Consider the following 17,110-nt stretch of genomic DNA (forward strand, 5'->3'; position numbering starts at 1 on the left):
TAGAAAGCAACTCCAGCCAGCATCCCTTGGGCCATTTAGATCAGAGAAGAGCAGATTTGGAGGGGATGTTAGGAACAAGTTCTGCACCGTGAGGCAACAGGCTGAGCTTGAGACCCCAGCCCTGGAGATATTCCAGGTGAGGCTCAGCAAGGCTCTGAGCAACCTGAGCTAGTGGAGGATGTCCCTGCTGAGTGCAGGGGGGTTGGAGTGGATGAGCTTTGGAGGTCCCTTCCAACCCAAACCCTGCCAGGATTCTATGTACAGGAGAGACAAAACCAAAGCAGTGACATTTGTCAGCTGTGGGGTTTGTGGTCTGGGTGGTTTGGGGCTGGTTAAAGTTCCTGTAAGAGAGAAGAGTCCTCCCCAGGGCAGGAAGGGTCTGGAGGTTGCTGGAAGGTGTCCAGAGAAGGGCCAGGAGGAGGAGCAGAGGGCTGGAGCTGCTCTGCTGTGAGGACAGACTGAAGGAGTTGGGGTTGTGCAGGCTGGAGAGGAGAAGGCTCCCAGGAGACCTCATTGTGGCCTTCCAGGATCTGCAGGGGGCTGCAAGAAAGCTGGGGAGGGACTTCTGAGGGGGTCAGGGAGGGATAGGACTGGGGGGATGGAGCAAAACCAGAAGTGGGGAGATGGAGATTGGCTGTGAGGAAGAAGTTGTTGCCCAGGAGGGTGGTGAGAGCCTGGTACAGGCTGCCCAGGGAGGTGGTGGAAGCCTCCTGCCTGGAGGTGTTTGCAGCCAGGCTGGAGGTGGCTGTGAGCAACCTGCTGTGGTGTGAGGTGTCCCTGCCCATGGCAGGGGGTTGGGGCTGGCTGAGCCCTGAGCTCCCTTCCAGCCCTGCCAGCTCTGTGACTCAGTACCTGCAGGTAGAGCAGGCCCAGCCTTGTGAGCAGCTCTGTGTTTTCTGGAGAAAACCTGCAAGACAAAAGCCAGGGAGGTTAGAAGCTGCTTCTGAGCCCTTCAGGGGCAAGGGCAAAGAGAGGGATGAGGCTGCTGGCTGCACTGGGTACCACTGCAGGAAAGCAGCACTGCCATGCTGGGGCAAGGCTACACCTCAGCCTTCCAAATGCCTTCTGCACAGAGGTGGGAAGTGAGCACAGCTCTCTGAAACAGAGCTGGATGCATAATGAGATCATCTCAAGCTTCAAATGGAGCCTGCACCAGGGACCTGGAAACACAAAGCTCCCAGAAGCCACCTGCTAAATCCATCCCAAGCCTCTTGGGCCATGGAGGACAGGCAGCCTTCAGCAGTTCTGATGGGTCCTACACACACTCAGCATCAGGCTTTGTATTCACAGCCTCACAGGATGCCAGGGGGTGGAAGGGACCCAAAGAGATCACTGAGTCCAACCCCCTGCCAGAGCAGGAGCAGAGAACCCAGCACAGGTCACACAGGAACACATCCAGATGGGGCTGGAAAGGCTCCAGAGCAGGAGACTCCACAACCTCTCTGGGCAGCCTGCCCCAGGGCTCTGGGACCTCACAGTGCAGAAGTTCCTCCTCCTGGTGAGGTGGAACCTCCTGTGCTGCAGTTTCCATCCATTGCCCCTTGGCCTATCCCAGGGTGCAGTGAGCAGAGCCTGTCCACTCCCTCTTGCCCCCCAGCCCTCAGATATTTACAAACATTGATTAAATCTCCTCTCAGTCTTCTCCTCTCCAGACTAAAACCCCTCAGCCTCTCCTCCCCAGGCAGTGCTGCAGTCCCCCCTGGCAGCCTCTCCAGCAGATCCCTGTCCCTCCTGAACTGGGGAGCCCAAAACTGAGAGCAGTACTCAAGATGAGTTCTCACCAGGGCAGAGCAGAGGGGGACCAAGAGATCCCAGAGCTGGGTTGCCAGCCCAGCTTCAGGCTGCTCTGTGCTCTGCAGCAGCCCCACAGGGCAGGCTGCTGAGACAGCCTCTGCCCCTTCCCTCCTCCCTGCCCAGGCACACCAGGGGAGAAGCACAAAGAAATTACAAGCCAGGGGTGAGGGAAGAAGGGAGGGCAGGGAGGGCACTGAGGTGAGAGATGGGAAGCTGGTAAGATGCTTAGCAAGGATTATTTATGTCATGAATGCTCTAGATTAGACCAAATGTCTGTCCAGCCCCAAGCTGCTGCACACAGCAGCCAAAAGCAGAGGTGGAAGGATGAACTGGAGAGCCTCCAGGGCCTTCCACCGTGCTCCTGCTGCTCCCTGCTGCTGGCCTCCAGCACACAACTACATTCTAACAGCAGTGGTCAAGCAGAGGCTCAGGAATGCCCTAAAGCAAGAGACACTGGTGCTGAGACATGGTGTCAGGGAGGCTGCAAAGCTGCTGAGGGGCCTGGAGCAGCTCTGGGGCTGAGAGCCTGGAGAGGAGCAGCCCCAGAGGGCAGCTGAGCAGTGCTCAGTGAGAGCTAAAGGCTGGGGGGCAAGAGGCTGGGGCCAGGCTCTGCTCAGTGGTGCCCAGGGACAGCACAAGGGGCAGTAGGCACAAAGTGGAACCCAGGAGGTTCCATCTGAGCAGGAGGAGAAACTTCTTTGTTGTGAGGGTGCTGAAGGCCTGGAGCAGGCTGCCCAGAGAGGTTTGGAGTCTCCTGCTCTGGAGAGCTTCCAACCCCCCCTGGGCATTGTGCTCCTGGGCAGGCTGCTGTGGGTGCCCTGCTTGAGCAGGGGGTTGGACTGGGTGAGCTCCAGAGGTGCTTCCAACCCCCCCTGGCTACTGTGCTCCTGGGCAGGCTGCTGTGGGTGCCCTGCTTGAGCAGGGGGTTGGACTGGGTGAGCTCCAGAGGTGCTTCCAACCCTCCCTGGGCATTGTGCTCCTGGGCAGGCTGCTGTGGGTGCCCTGCTTGAGCAGGGGGGGTCGGACTGGGTGAGCTCCAGAGGTGCTTCCAACCCCCCCCACGCTGGGATTCTGTGGGGGAAGCTCACTGTGCACCCACCCCTTTCAAGGCTTCCTCCTCAGCCACACTCAAACCAAGTGCACAGAGCACCTGAGACCCTGCAAGTGATTTCTGAGAGCCAGCCAGGCCCAGGGAGAGCCCTGGGGTCAGATCTTTTTGGTAGATAGCCCTCTGGGACTCACCCAGGCAGTGCTGGGCAGCTTTGCCCCCAGCCATCTGTGTCCATTTGCTTCCCTGCCTTTGTGGGGGGTTTTGCTGGCAGGCCTTCAGGGAGCTGCCCTTCCTCCCTGACACTGTCAGCAGGAGGAGGACTACAGCTGGGAGCAGAGGCAGCTGAAGGGCTCCAAAGTGCCAGCTCTGCACAGAGACACTATCATTATCATGAGGGCTGTTCCAATCATGGCCTCAGCCAGCTCAGCTTCCTCCTGGCACAGGAGGGCAGAGGACTCATCCTTACTCCACAGCTTTCTTGTAGACTTCAATGGCTTTATCTGTCTCCCCCTCCAAGAGGTGAATCTTCCCCAGCATCATGTAAGTCAGATCATGCCTGTTCAGCTCCAGGGCAGTGTTCAGCTGGTCCTGGGCCTGAAAACACACAGCACAGGGAATAACATGAAGTGAAAGCAGTGATTACAGAGACCCCAGCGAAGCAACAGCCCCAGAGCCAGCCCCAGCAGCCAGCAAAAGGCAAGAGCCAGCACCCCCTGAGCTGGGGGGCAGGCTGAGAGCTGGGCACAGGGGAACCAAATGAGGTTCAACAAGGATGAGAGCAGAGTCCTGCCCCTGGGCAGGAAGAATAAACTGCAGCAGTGCAGGCTGGGAGGGGATCTGCTGGAGAGCAGCCCTGGGGGGAAGGAGCTGGGAGTGCAGGGGGGCAGCAAGCTCTGCATGGGGCAGCAATGTGCCCTGGGGGCCAAGAAGGCTAAAGGGGTCCTGGGCTGCATCCAGAGGAGTGTGGGCAGCACGGCCAGGGAGGTTCTCCTCCCCTTCTACTCTGGCCTGGGGAGGCCACACCTGGAATACTGCATCCAGCCCTGGGCTGCCCAGCTCAGGAGGGACAGGGATCTGCTGGAGAGAGTCCAGGGGAGGGCTGTGAGGATGCTGAAGGGACTGCAGCACTGCCTGGGGAGGAGAGGCTGAGAGCCCTGGGGGTGGTTAGCCTGGAGAGGAGAAGGCTGAGAGGGATCTGATCAATGGCTATCAATAGCTGAGGGCTGGGGGTCAGGAGGCAGGGAACAGGGCCAGGCTCTGCTCTCTGTGGCCTGGGATAGGCCAAGGGGCAGTGGATGGGAACTGCAGCACAGGAGGTTCCACCTCACCAGGAGGAGGAACTTCTGCACTGTGAGGTCACAGAGCCCTGGGGCAGGCTGCCCAGAGAGGTTGTGGAGTCTCCTGCTCTGGAGCCTTCCCAGCCCCAGCTGGATGTGTTCCTGAGCTAGATTGTATGGTCCTGCTGGGGCAGGGGGGTTGGACTGGATGATCTCTGTGGGTCCCTTCCCTGACATCCTGGGAGCCCAGAGAGCCCTGCTGGCAAAACCCAGCCCAGAGAAGGGTTGAAACAAGCCCTGCAAGGAGAGCCAAGTGCTGTGAGGGGCAGGAAAAGGCAAGATGGCTTCAAGCCAAGCCAAAGGCAGTGACCTCCCAAGCAGGAGAGGAGCACAGGCCTGGTCCTGCCTTGGAACTGGGTTGGTGTGAGGACAGCTGCAGCTGCAGTGTGTTAGGGCAGCAAGCACACTGCAGTTCAGTCTCCAATGCTGCTTCCAGCAGTGAGCCTGGGTTGACAAGGAGGCAAGAGCAGTGAATCAGCTCCTGGCAGGCACACACCCAGCCCCTCCAGCAGGAGACAGTGGGAGGCACATCTTCCTCTTGCCTCCTCAGGCCTGGCCAGCAGGACAGCAAAGTGTTCTCTGTCTCTGAAATGCTGACACAGGAGAGGAGTTCTGCACTCAGGGGATTCCTGCCAGCAGCTGTTGCCAAGAGCCAGCCCCAAAGGCTTCACTGTCCTTTAGACATCCTCATGGGCATAGATTCACAGATTGGTTTAGGCTGGAAGGGACCTTCAAGATCATCCAATTCCAGCCCCCTGCCATGGGCAGGGACAGCTCCCACCAGCCCAGGCTGCTCAAGGCCTCATCTGTGTGTTCTTTATTAGCTACAAAGCTGAGGAAGTTGGTGCTGCCCACACTGCAGCTTTGCTCTGCTGGGGCTTTGGCTCCAGGCATGGTGCAGAAGGAGCTCCAGGCACAGAAGCAAATCCCTTCCATGGGGGGGAAAAAGATCCCTGCTGCACCTCCAGCAAATCAAGCCCACAACTCTTCCCTGAATCCTGCCAGACCCAAGGGGCTGCAAGTTGCATTCACAGAACCATAGAGAACCACAGGGCTGGAAGGGAGCTCAAGGCTCAGCCAGCCCCAACCCCCTGCCATGGGCAGGGACACCTCACACCACAGCAGGTTGCTCACAGCCACCTCCAGCCTGGCTGCAAACACCTCCAGGCAGGAGGCTTCCACCACCTCCCTGGGCAGCCTGTGCCAGGCTCTCACCACCCTCCTGGGCAACAACTTCTTCCTCACAGCCAATCTCAATCTCCCCACTTCTAGTTTTGCTCCATCCCCCCCAGTCCTATCCCTCCCTGACACCCTCCAAAGTCCCTCCCCAGCTTTCTTGGAGCCCCCTGCAGATCCTGGAAGGCCATCAGAAGGTCTCCTGGGAGCCTTCTCCTCTGCAGCCTGCACAACCCCAACTCCCTCAGGCTGTGCTCACAGCAGAGCAGCTCCAGCCCTCTGCTCCTCCTCCTGGCCCTGCTCTGGACACCTTCCAGCCCCTCCAGAGCCTTCCTGGCACAGAGGCTCCAGAGCTGGCCCCAGAGCTCCAGCTGTGGTCTCAGCAGAGTGGAGCAGAGGGGCAGAATCCCCTCCCTGCCCTGCTGGCCACACTTCTCTTGCTGCAGCCCAGGCTCTGCTTGGCTCTCTGGGCTGCAAGTGCTCCCTGCTGGCTCCTGCTGAGCTTCTCCTCCCCCAGCACCCCCAAGGCCTTTTCTCCAGGGCTGCTCTCCAGCCAGTCCCTGCCCAGCCTGCATCAGTGCCTGGGATTGCCCTGAGCCAGCTGCAGGACCTTGCCCTTGGTCCTGTTGAACCTCCTGAGGTTGTCCTGGGCCCAGGATTTACATTCAGGAACTCTCCTCACAAGGGGCAGCAGTTTGAGCTGAGGAAATGGTCTGGGCCTTTCCCACCACACTTCTCTTTCTCCAAGGAGATGGAAGTGATAAGCTCTGTGGACTGCTGCTCCTCACAAAGCCAGCACTGCTCATGGGCCTGGCTGGAAGAGGCTCAGAAGCAGAAGCAGCTCTTGCTGGAGCACAGCTGCTTCTCTGCCTGCTTGGAGCCTGCTCCTGAGGTTTCTCCAACATCCCCTTCAAAAGCAGGAATGTGCTCTGAAAGATCCCAGCTCAGAGAAAGCCACAGAATCACAGAATTCTTGAGGCTGGAAGAGACCTCTGAGCTCCTCAAGTCCACCCTGTGACCCAGCACCACCACAGCAGCTCAACCATGCCCCAAGTGCCACATCCAAGCTGCTCTTAAACACCTCCAGGGATGGCAACTCCACCACCCCCCTGGGCAGCACATCCCACTCCTGACAAGGCCAAGCACCCTTTCACTCCTCCCCACCTCCACTACCTTGCAGCTGAAGTAACCCAGCAAGAAGGATCTGGAGGGGCTGGAAGGTGTCCAGAGAAGGGCCAGGAGGAGGAGCAGAGGGCTGGAGCTGCTCTGCTGTGAGCACAGCCTGAGGGAGTTGGGGCTGTGCAGGCTGGAGAGGAGAAGGCTCCCAGGAGACCTTCTGATGGCCTTCCAGGATCTGCAGGGGGCTCCAAGAAAGCTGGGGAGGGACTTTGGAGGGTGTCAGGGAGGGATAGGACTGGGGGGGATGGAGCAAAACTGGAAGTGGGGAGATGGAGATTGGCTGTGAGGAAGAAGTTGTTGCCCAGGAGGGTGGTGAGAGCCTGGCACAGGCTGCCCAGGGAGGTGGTGGAAGCCTCCTGCCTGGAGGTGTTTGCAGCCAGGCTGGAGGTGGCTGTGAGCAACCTGCTGTGGTGTGAGGTGTCCCTGCCCATGGCAGGGGGTTGGGGCTGGCTGAGCCTTGAGCTCCCTTCCAAACCCTATCTGTTCTATGATTCCAGCATGCAAATGAACACAGAGACAGCTCACAAAGCTCTGCTCCCAGAAACAGGCCCAGGAGCACAAAACTGCCCTGATGCCTATGCCTGCAAGCACTGAGCCCCTTCCAGCTGCCCAAGGAGGCAGGGAAGTTCCTGGGAAGCCTGCTGCCCATCTCTCAGGGAGGTAGGAGGAGCCCTGTGCATTACCTTGTTGAAGTGTTTCAGGTACATGTAGCACACACCCAGGTTGTGGCTGATCTCCTGCAGGGGAAGAAGAAGAAGCACAAACAAAACCAAACCTGGGGTGAGGCATCAGGTCCAGAGCCTGCCAGTGAGAGCAGCCACCAGGAACCTGCATGAGGAGACTCAGCAGCAGAGAACTGTTTGGCTGCTCCTGTGCCTCACTTCTGGGCTCCAAAGCCAAGGCTGCTTTGGATCCTGATGATGCCTCCCAGCCCAGCAGCTGCTGGGCTGCTCAGTCTGCAGGCAGCATGAGCTCCTCTCTGCCTGCACCAAGCCCCCAGAGCCAGCACCACCTGCAGCCCAGCACCACACTTACCCAGTCCTTCTCATCCAGCTTGGCTGCTTCATTGTACACTTCAATGGCTGCCTTGTGCTTCCCCAGGAGAAACCTGCAAGAGCATGGCCAGCTTGATTGCCCCTGCCCTGCAACCCTGCTGGGCAGCCACCACCTCTGCCAGGGAGGAATGCTGCTGCCTGCAGAGGGCTGCCCTGGGAAGCTCCACTCTCAGCAGGTATTGCACTGCTCCCTTCCAGGCCATCACCCCTGAGAGATGCTGAGGCTCTGGGGATGCAAGGAGTGAATTCCCAGGGCTTTGTCCCATAGAATCACAGAGTTGTCAGGGCTGGAAGGGAGCTCAGGGCTCAGCCAGCCCCAACCCCCTGCCATGGGCAGGGACACCTCACACCACAGCAGGTTGCTCACAGCCACCTCCAGCCTGGCTGCAAACACCTCCAGGCAGGAGGCTTCCACCACCTCCCTGGGCAGCCTGTGCCAGGCTCTCACCACCCTCCTGGGCAACAACTTCTTCCTCACATCCAATCTCAATCTCCCCTCTTCCAGTTTTGCTCCATCCCCCCCAGTCCTATCCCTCCCTGACACCCTCAGAAGTCCCTCCCCAGCTTTCCTGGCGCCCCCTGCAGATCCTGGAAGGCCACAAGATGGTCTCCTGGGAGCCTTCTCCTCTCCAGCCCCAGCTCCCTCAGTCTGTCCTCAGAGCAGAGCAGCTCCAGCCCTCTGCTCATCTCCATAGGCAGGTCAAGAAAAAAGGATGATAGGGAAAAAAAAGAGGAGCTCCACCAGGGCACTCAGAGGCAAAGAGGAGGCTGTAGAGCAGGTTTCCACCTCTCAAGTCAGCACCCTTAGCTCTGCACCCCAAAATCAGTGTGTGACCTCTCTTGCAAAGACAGCACCACAGCAGCCAGGCAGGTAACAGAGGGTTGGCTCCTGAGGGTTGCCCACAACTCTGGAAGTCAACTCCAGTGCTGGTAAGAATAGAACAGAATTCACCAGGTTGGAAAAGAACTTTGAGATCATCCAGTCCAAGCTGTCACCCAGCACCATCTGATCAACTCAGCCATGGCACCAAGGGCCTCAGCCAGGCTCTTCCTAAACACCTCCAGGGATGGGGACTCCACCACCTCCCTGGGCAGCACATCCCCAGGGCCAATCTCTCTGGCTGGGAAGAATTTCTTCCTCCCCTCCAGCCTCAACCTCCCCTGGCACAGCTTGAGACTGTGTCCTCTTGTTCTGGGGCTGCTTGCCTGCCTGGGAGCAGAGCCCAACCCCCAGCTGGCTCCAACCTCCCTGCAGGGAGTTGCAGAGAGCAAGAAGGTCTCCCCTGAGCCTCCTCTTCTGCAGGCTAAGCAAGCCCAGCTCCCTCAGCCTCTCCTGCCAGGGCTGTGCTCCAGACCCCTCCCCAGCCTCCTTGCCCTTCTCTGGACACCTTCAAGTCTCTCAATGTCCTTCTGAAACTGAGGGGCCCAGAGCTGGACACAGGACTCCAGGGGTGGCCTAAGCAGTGCTGAGCCCAGGGCACAATGACCTCCCTGCTGCTGCTGGCCACACTCTGCCTGCTGCAGGCCAGGATGCCCTTGGCCCTCTTGGCCCCCTGGGCACACTGCTGGCTCATGTTCAGCCTGCTATCAACCAGCACCCCCAGGTCCCTCTCTGCCTGGCTGCTCTCAGCCACTCTGTCCCCAGCCTGCAGCACTGCCTGGGGTTGCTGTGGCCAAAGTGCAGCCCCTGGCACTTGGCTGTGTTCAATCTCCTGCCCTTGGCCTCTGCCCATCTGTGCAGCCTGGCAGGGTCCCTCTGCAGAGCCCTTCTGCCCTCTAAGGAGAAAGCATGTTTGGAATTAAGCTGCCTGGGACTTCACATGATGCCTGGGAGGACAAAACCACCACCAAACCAAACCATGGAAGGTGCTGGGTGGCACAGGGAAGAGAAGCAAGGAACCCCCACTCACAGGGACCGTGCCACCTGCTTGAGGTTGTCAGCACTCCGAGGGTTCAGAATGGAACAGGTCTGGAACAGCTCCAGAGATTCCTGGATCTTCCCCTCCAGGCGAAAGATCAAAGCTGGAAGACAACAGAGAGCAGGAAAAGTCCTCCAGGGTCACAGTCACAGAACTGTCAGGGCTGGAAGGGAGCTCAAGGCTCAGCCAGCTCCAACCCCCTGCCATGGCCAGGGACACCTCACACCACAGCAGGTTGCTCACAGCCACCTCCAGCCTGGCTGCAAACACCTCCAAGCAAAGGCTGCCTCTGACAGCAGGGCTGAAGTGGGGGTACAGGCAGGGGATAACAACACCCAACTGACAGCAGCTGTCTCTGAGGGCCAGGAGAACAACACAAGTGAAGGACCTGTGCATGCCTGCAGACATAAAATAGGTTGGGTTGGAAGGGACCTCAAAGCTCATCCAGCTCCAACCCCCTGCCATGAGCAGGGACCCCTCCCCCCAGCCCAGGCTGCTCAAAGCCTCATCCAGCCTGGCCTTGGACACCTCCAGGCAGGAGGCAGCCACAGCCTCCCTGGGCAGCCTGTGCCAGAGTCTCACCACTCTCACTTCAAAGAATTTCTTCCTCCTCTCCACTCTCAGTCTCCTCTCTCCCAGCTCAAAGCCATTTTTCCTCATCCTGCCCCTCCCAGCCCTTGTCCAAAGTCCCTCCCCAGCTCTCCTGGAGCCCCTTCAGGTACTGGAAGGCTGCTCTAAGGTCTCCCTGGAGCCTTCTCTTCTCCAGGCTGAACAGCCCCATCTCTCCCAGCCTGGCCCCACAGGGGAGGTTCTGCAGCCTCTGATCATCCTGGTGGCCTCCTCTGGACCACTCCAGCAGTTCCAGGTCCCTCTTGTGCAGGGGGAACCAGAGCTGTGCTTCAGGTGGATTCTCACGAGAGCAGGGGGGAGCAGAGCTTATTCCTGAGCCCCATTTCTGGGTTTAGGAACAAAGGCAGCTTTAAACCCTGGCCAGCTGCTCTTTGGGATGCAGCCTGCAGTTCTCCTCTGCCCTGCAGCTTGTACAGGCTGCAGGATGTCCTTGGTCAACAACCTCAGCTGCTCCCCACCACAGGACACTGAACACCAAGTTTGGAGGCACAGCTTTTGAGGGCAGGACAGGAGGAGCAAGAGCATGCTGAAAGCAAAGCACTCAGACTACCAGCACCTGAGGCAGGCAGGATGAGGCCTGGAGCAGCCTGGGCTAGCAGAAGGTGTCCATGGCAGGAGGGTTGGAACTGGAGGATCCTGAAGGTCCCTTCCAACCTAAACCTTTCTGTGAGTCTGTGGTCGTTTGAGGCTGTGCCTTTAAGAACAAACACTGCTGGAACACCCTGGCTAATGTTTTTGGTACTAGAACCAAAACATTCTGATATTCTAAACGAATTTCATTGGTTGATAAACAAAAATTCAGCTTTAGATTGTGAAGCGGTTGGAAAATTTTTTTTTTCCCAGTTCAGTTCGGTTTGGGAGTTGGGGGAGTTTGGTGTTTCAGCCTGTTCTCCCTGCCTGCTTCTTCTGCGAACTGCTGGACTTGGCCTTCAGATAAGCAAACACTAATCCTGCATGGGCTTTTGAAGCTTGCTAACAACTCTTTTCCTTAGTAACTTGCCTTTCTCTCTCTCTAACCCCTTTTTGGGGAAAAAGGGAGGTAAGGGGGGGAGAGAGGGGGTTCCAAAGAGGGGATCCCTCCCTGAGGGAGGGATTTTTGTTGTGTTATTTGTCTTTGCTGTGTATTTCTGTGTATATATTGTAAATACCTGTATATATTGTGTTATATATAACCTGCTTTCCATATATGCTTGTAAATATATAGCTTTTGCTCTTCCACTGAGTTAGCTGTGGTTTCTTACTCTGTGGAGGAGGGAGAGCTAAGCCCTCTCTCAACCTACCACATTTATTGGCTGCCCAACTGGGGGCTTGCTGACAAATTAGTTTGATTTATTGCTTGCTTAAGTCGAACGAGCAAACATGAAGGTGTTTTGGCTTTTTGAGCGTCTGTTCTTCTCGGTCTTTGGTGTATTGATCTACAAGTATTGCCTGGGTATGATTATCGATAAGATAGGTAAATATATAATGCAAAAATTATATTTGTGGTTTAAGTACAAGATTCGGCTTCTGTATGATCAGTGCCTGGAATTCTTTTATGTTAAAAAGTACAGGAATGTTACATCTAGCACACTCCCTATTGAGATAAAAGAGTTTAAGATTCCGCTCGGTGAAAGGGTAATTTTAAGTGATGGCTGGGATCCAAAGCTGATTTTCTTGATGTGTGTAGTCCTGCTGATGATGATAATTAATGTGTATTTGTTGGTAGCACTGTACCGGGAGAAAAAAGTGTCCAAGGCATGTTTTGTTATAAAACGGAGGGTTAAGAGACGAAAACGCCACCCTGGCTCTGTTTCAGGAACATCCAGTGAGGATGATAATGGAGAATCTGTGTCAGTTAAAGATAAAGCTAAAAAGTCAATCGGCAAGGCAGCTCTGAATAGCAATGGTGATGATTCTGGCAAGCAGCCAGGGGCTACAGTAGCCCCAAACATGGCGGCTCCTGTGTCCCAGGCAGCCACCATTAACGAGGCAAAGTCATTTCCTCCTTCTTCCATGGCAGGAGCGGAAGCGTCCTCCAAAGCAACTAATCTGTCTCAAAGCTTATCAGCTTCTGATAATAAGGCAGCTGGAAACCCAAACACAGCTCCAGTAAAGCAAGTAGCAGTTTTAACAACAAGGAAGGGTAAGACTAAAGCTGATTCAGGAGCTGACGGGGATGCACAGCAAGGTTCTTCTGCTGGGGAGGAAGAGAAAATCTGTCTTAAAAATATAGCTGAGTTATTGAGATCATCAGAGGATCGAGATGCATCTCTTGGTAGGACAGCAGCTAGTGGTGGTGCCTCTCAGCTTAGAGGGATCCTTGAGAGGTTGTTGGGACCACAAGTTGAGGAACAGGAGGCAGAGGAGCAAGAACAAGATGACATAACCGACTGCTCTTCACCACGTGAGGAGCTTAGAAATGTAAGAAAAGACTATCTCAGAGCAGATAAGGAGCCAGTTCTCGCTTGGCTTGGTAGATGCTATGATACAGGTGCTCCAGCTCTAATGGTTGGAGACAAGTCAGCAGCCCAGCTAGGAACTCTCTCAAAGGATAATGGAATAGATAGACATCTAGGCAAGGCTCTCGGTAAGGTTAATCTGTGGATACGCCTTCTAATGGCGGTTCTCATGAGATACCCTTCCCGAGATGATCTTCCATGGAATCCTAAGCCCTGGACTACCATAGATGAGGGAATCAAGCGTCTGAGAGAATTTGCTGTTAGAGAGGTACTCTATGGTGAACATGAATCTCTGAATCCTGATGATGTTCCTGTAGGAAATGGTCTTACTAAAAAGCTCATCAAGCTTGCTCCTTCCAATTATGCAAACATTCTGGCAAGCAGAATTGTAGCAAGAAATTATGGTGGAGCTCCTCTTACGGTTGGCCAATTCACTGATCAATTGAGACAATTGGATGATAGCATGACACGTGTTTCTTTGGTTTCAGCCATTGAAACTCTGTCTGGAAAACTGGAGAATTGCATGAAAGAGCTGAAGGATGAATTTAAAAACACCATCTCCCAATTGGCACAAAGAGATGATTCCAATTCTTCCTCCAGGTGGGTACAGGTTTCATCTGTGAGGAATAGACATCCTCCAAGGAGGTCATTCCAAAACAGATCAAACCAAAACAGACCACCAAGGCAGTCACGTAGGACTATTTGGATTACCCTGCGTGATCAGTTTGGTGAGAACATGAACAGGTGGGATGGTCAACCAACTTCTAATCTTTTCAGGAGACTGAGAGAACTGCAAAGTGGCAGAACCCGAGGTAGCAATACCAGAAGGGTAGCTGTTACTTCTACAGTTCCCCAGGACAACTCTAGTAGCTCCAACAGTGGCTCCAGTTCTAACACTGCACAGTGTGCTCGTTGCACCTGTGGACATGTTCCCCATAACTAGGGGTGCCCTGCCTCCCGCCAGGGGGAGGAGAGGGGTAATACAGATAACAGAATCTATTGGGATGTGTACATCCAGTGGCCTGGCACTTCACACTTTCAGAAGTACAGGGCCTTGGTTGACACAGGAGCTCAGTGCACCATATTGCCATCAAATTATCAGGGATCAGAGTCCATAACTATTCTGGGAGTCACTGGTGGATCTCAAGAGTTAAGTAAAGTGGAGGTTAATATAAGCTTAACTGGTAAACAATGGAAAAAGCATACAGTTGTGACCGGACCTGATGCACCTTGTATTTTGGGAATTGATTTTCTGAGAGAAGGGCGTTTCAAAGACCCTAAAGGTTACAAATGGGCTTTTGGAGTAGCTTCTGTAGAAATTGATGGACAAAAGCTGAAGCTGTCTGCTAGACCTGAACTCTCTGATGAATCTGCAGTTGTGGGACAACACAAGATTCAGGACATTAAGTTGCCGGTTGCTTCTCGGACTGTGCATCACAGACAATACAGAACCAACCGTGACTCTTTGTTGCCCATTCAGAATCTGATTCGTCAGTTGGAGAGTCAGAAAGTCATCAGCAAAACTCATTCACCTTTCAACAGTCCAGTGTGGCCTGTGCGAAAGCCGAATGGAGACTGGCGTCTGACAGTGGACTACCGAGCCCTGAATGAAGTAACTCCGCCTATGAGTGCAGCAGTACCAGACATGATGGAACTCCAGTATGAGCTGGAATCCAAAGAGGCCAAATGGTATGCTACCATAGACATTGCTAATGCCTTCTTCTCTATTCCCATAGCAGAGGAATGCAGGCCTCAGTTTGCTTTCACCTGGAGAGGAATCCAGTACACTTTCAACAGACTGCCAATGGGCTGGATCCACAGCTCCAGTATCTGTCATGCAGTAATCCATGATGCTCTGGAGGAAGGTGGTGCTCCAGAACACATCCAGTTCATCGATGATATCATCGTCTGGGGTAAAACTGCTGAGGAAGTCTTCGAGAAAGGTAACAAAATCATGGACATTCTCCTGAATGCAGGTTTTGCCATCAAGAGAGACAAAGTGAAAGGTCCTACCACAGAGATCCAGTTTCTGGGAGTGCAGTGGCAGGATGGACGCCGACACATTCCAGTGGATGTGGTAAATAGAGTCTCTACCATGGCAAATCCCACGAACAAGCAAGAAACTCTACGTTTCTTGGGGATAGTGGGATTTTGGAGACTACACATTCCTGGATACAGTCAGATTGTGAAACCTCTGTATGATGTGACTCGAAAGAGGAACAGTTTCCACTGGGGACCTGAACAACAAGCAGCCTTTGACCAGATAAAGCAAGAAGTAGTCCAAGCAGTGGGTCTGGGACCTGTGCGAGATGGTCCAGACATTAAGAACATTTTGTACACGGCTGCAGGTGACAATGGTCCGACCTGGTGCTTGTGGCAAAAAGCTCCAGGTGAGACACGTGGATGACCTCTTGGTTTCTGGAGTCGAGGTTACAGAGGTTCAGAGGCTAATTACACTCCAACAGAGAAAGAGATTCTAGCTGCCTATGAAGGAGTGAAAGCAGCTTCTGAAGTAATTGGAACTGAGTCACAACTTCTCTTAGCTCCCAGATTGCCAGTTTTGAATTGGATGTTCAAAGGCAAAGGTTCCACACCACATCATGCTACAGATTCCACCTGGTCTAAGTGGATGGCCCTGATAACACAGAGAGCTCGAATGGGAAATCTTGAAAGACCTGGTCTGGTGGAGGTGATCTCAAGTTGGCCTGAAGATACCAACTGTGCTAAACCTCCAGAGGAGAGAGTAACTCGTGCTGAGGAAGCTCCTCCTTACAATGACCTTTCTGATGATGAGAAGAAGTATGCTTTGTTCACAGACGGTTCCTGTTGTCTCGTCGGGAACAAGCGAAGGTGGAAGTCTGCCGTGTGGAGTCCAACACGCCGAGTTGCAGAGGCGAAGGATGGAGAAGGAGAATCCAGTCAGTTTGCAGAGGTAAAAGCTGTCCAGCTAGCTCTCGACGTGGCTGAACGTGAGAGATGGCCAAAGCTTTATCTCTACACCGACTCATGGATGGTAGCCAATGCTCTATGGGGTTGGCTAAAGAACTGGAAAAAGAATGGCTGGCAGAGGAAAGGAAAACCCATCTGGGCAGCTGAACTGTGGCAAGACATTGCTGATCGAATCGAGAGAATTCCAGTGAAAGTGAGACACATTGATGCTCACATTCCCAAGAGCAAAGCTACTGAGGAACAGCAGCACAACCATCAGGCAGATCTAGCTGCAAGAGTTTCTCAAGTAGACAAGGACTCTGAACTTGATCTCGACTGGAAACACCGAGGTGAGATATTCTTAGCTCGGTGGGCTCACGATTCGTCAGGACATCAAGGCAGAGATGCAACCTACCAATGGGCTCGTGACAGATCCATAGACATTTCCATGGATGCCATCACACAAGTCATCCATGACTGTGACATTTGTGCTGCTATTAAGCAGGCAAAGAGAATTAAGCCCTTGTGGTATGGTGACAGATGGTCCAAGTACAGGTATGGTGAAGCTTGGCAGATTGACTATATCATTCTACCACGTTCTCGTTCGGGTAAGCAGTACGTGCTTACTATGGTAGAGGCGAACACCGGATGGCTGGAAACTTACGCAGTCCCACATGCAACTGCACGCAACACCATTCTCGGTCTGGAGAGACAGATCCTGTGGAGACACGGAACTCCAGAGAGGATTGAGTCAGACAACGGAACTCACTTCAAGAACAACCTTGTAAAGAGCTGGGCAAAAGAGCACGGTATTGAGTGGATTTTCCATATTCCTTACTATGCACCAGCTGCAGGGAAGATTGAACGCTACAACGGTTTGTTGAAGACCACTCTCAAAGCCATGGGAGGTGGAGCTTTGAAAAACTGGGAGAAACATTTAGCACAAGCAACCTGGCTGGTGAATAGTAGAGGTTCAGTGAACCGAGCTGGACCTGCACATTCTGATCTGCTACAGAAAGTAGAAGGTGATAGAGTTCCTGTTGTTAGGGAAAAGAATCTGTTAGGTAAAACTGTTTGGGTATTTTCGCCCTCAGGAGAGGCTAAACCTGTCCGAGGGGTGGTTTCAGCAGAAGGTCCGGGTCACACTTATTGGGTAATGCAAGAGAATGGTGAAATTCAGTGTATTCCACAACGAGATTTAACTTTAGCTGAGAGAGTTTAATTTCAGAATGTTGTACAGCTACAGCGCGTCCAAAGGAAAGAGTCCCTGAGGAATCTACGGTGCACGAACCCTGAGAACCCTGAGAGCCCTGAGTCAACTGAGAGTCCCTGAGTCCCTGTTTCCCTTTTTCTTCGCTTCGTCTGCGGAGAGACAAACTGTTTTCCATTTTCTTGATTTTGGATTTTCTTGGACTTCTGAATCATCTACATCTGAGTATAGCCGGAATGGACGATGAACTTAACTTACAAACTGTAAATATTGTTCTGGATTGGATGGACAGTACGAACAGCCAATGAAATTGTTTAGAAAGGGGTGGACTGTGGTCGTTTGAGGCTGTGCCTTTAAGAACAAACACTGCTGGAACACCCTGGCTAATGTTTT

General features: G+C 54.1%; 1 protein-coding gene across 1 annotated transcript in view; it reads right to left on the minus strand.

Annotated features, from left to right (window-relative positions):
- Positions 1 to 17,110, minus strand: part of BBS4 (Bardet-Biedl syndrome 4) — a 79,638-nt gene that overhangs the window by 20,455 nt on the left and 42,073 nt on the right. The window contains exons 5-9 of the mRNA XM_054168835.1: positions 9,503 to 9,614; positions 7,573 to 7,645; positions 7,221 to 7,274; positions 3,312 to 3,439; positions 853 to 907 (exon numbers count right to left, since the gene is read on the minus strand). Coding sequence (XP_054024810.1) covers positions 853 to 907; positions 3,312 to 3,439; positions 7,221 to 7,274; positions 7,573 to 7,645; positions 9,503 to 9,614 — 422 coding nt within the window. The remainder of the gene's footprint in view (positions 1 to 852; positions 908 to 3,311; positions 3,440 to 7,220; positions 7,275 to 7,572; positions 7,646 to 9,502; positions 9,615 to 17,110) is intronic.

This window comes from Dryobates pubescens, chromosome 17, assembly GCF_014839835.1.
Source record: "Dryobates pubescens isolate bDryPub1 chromosome 17, bDryPub1.pri, whole genome shotgun sequence".
NCBI lineage: Eukaryota > Metazoa > Chordata > Aves > Piciformes > Picidae > Dryobates > Dryobates pubescens.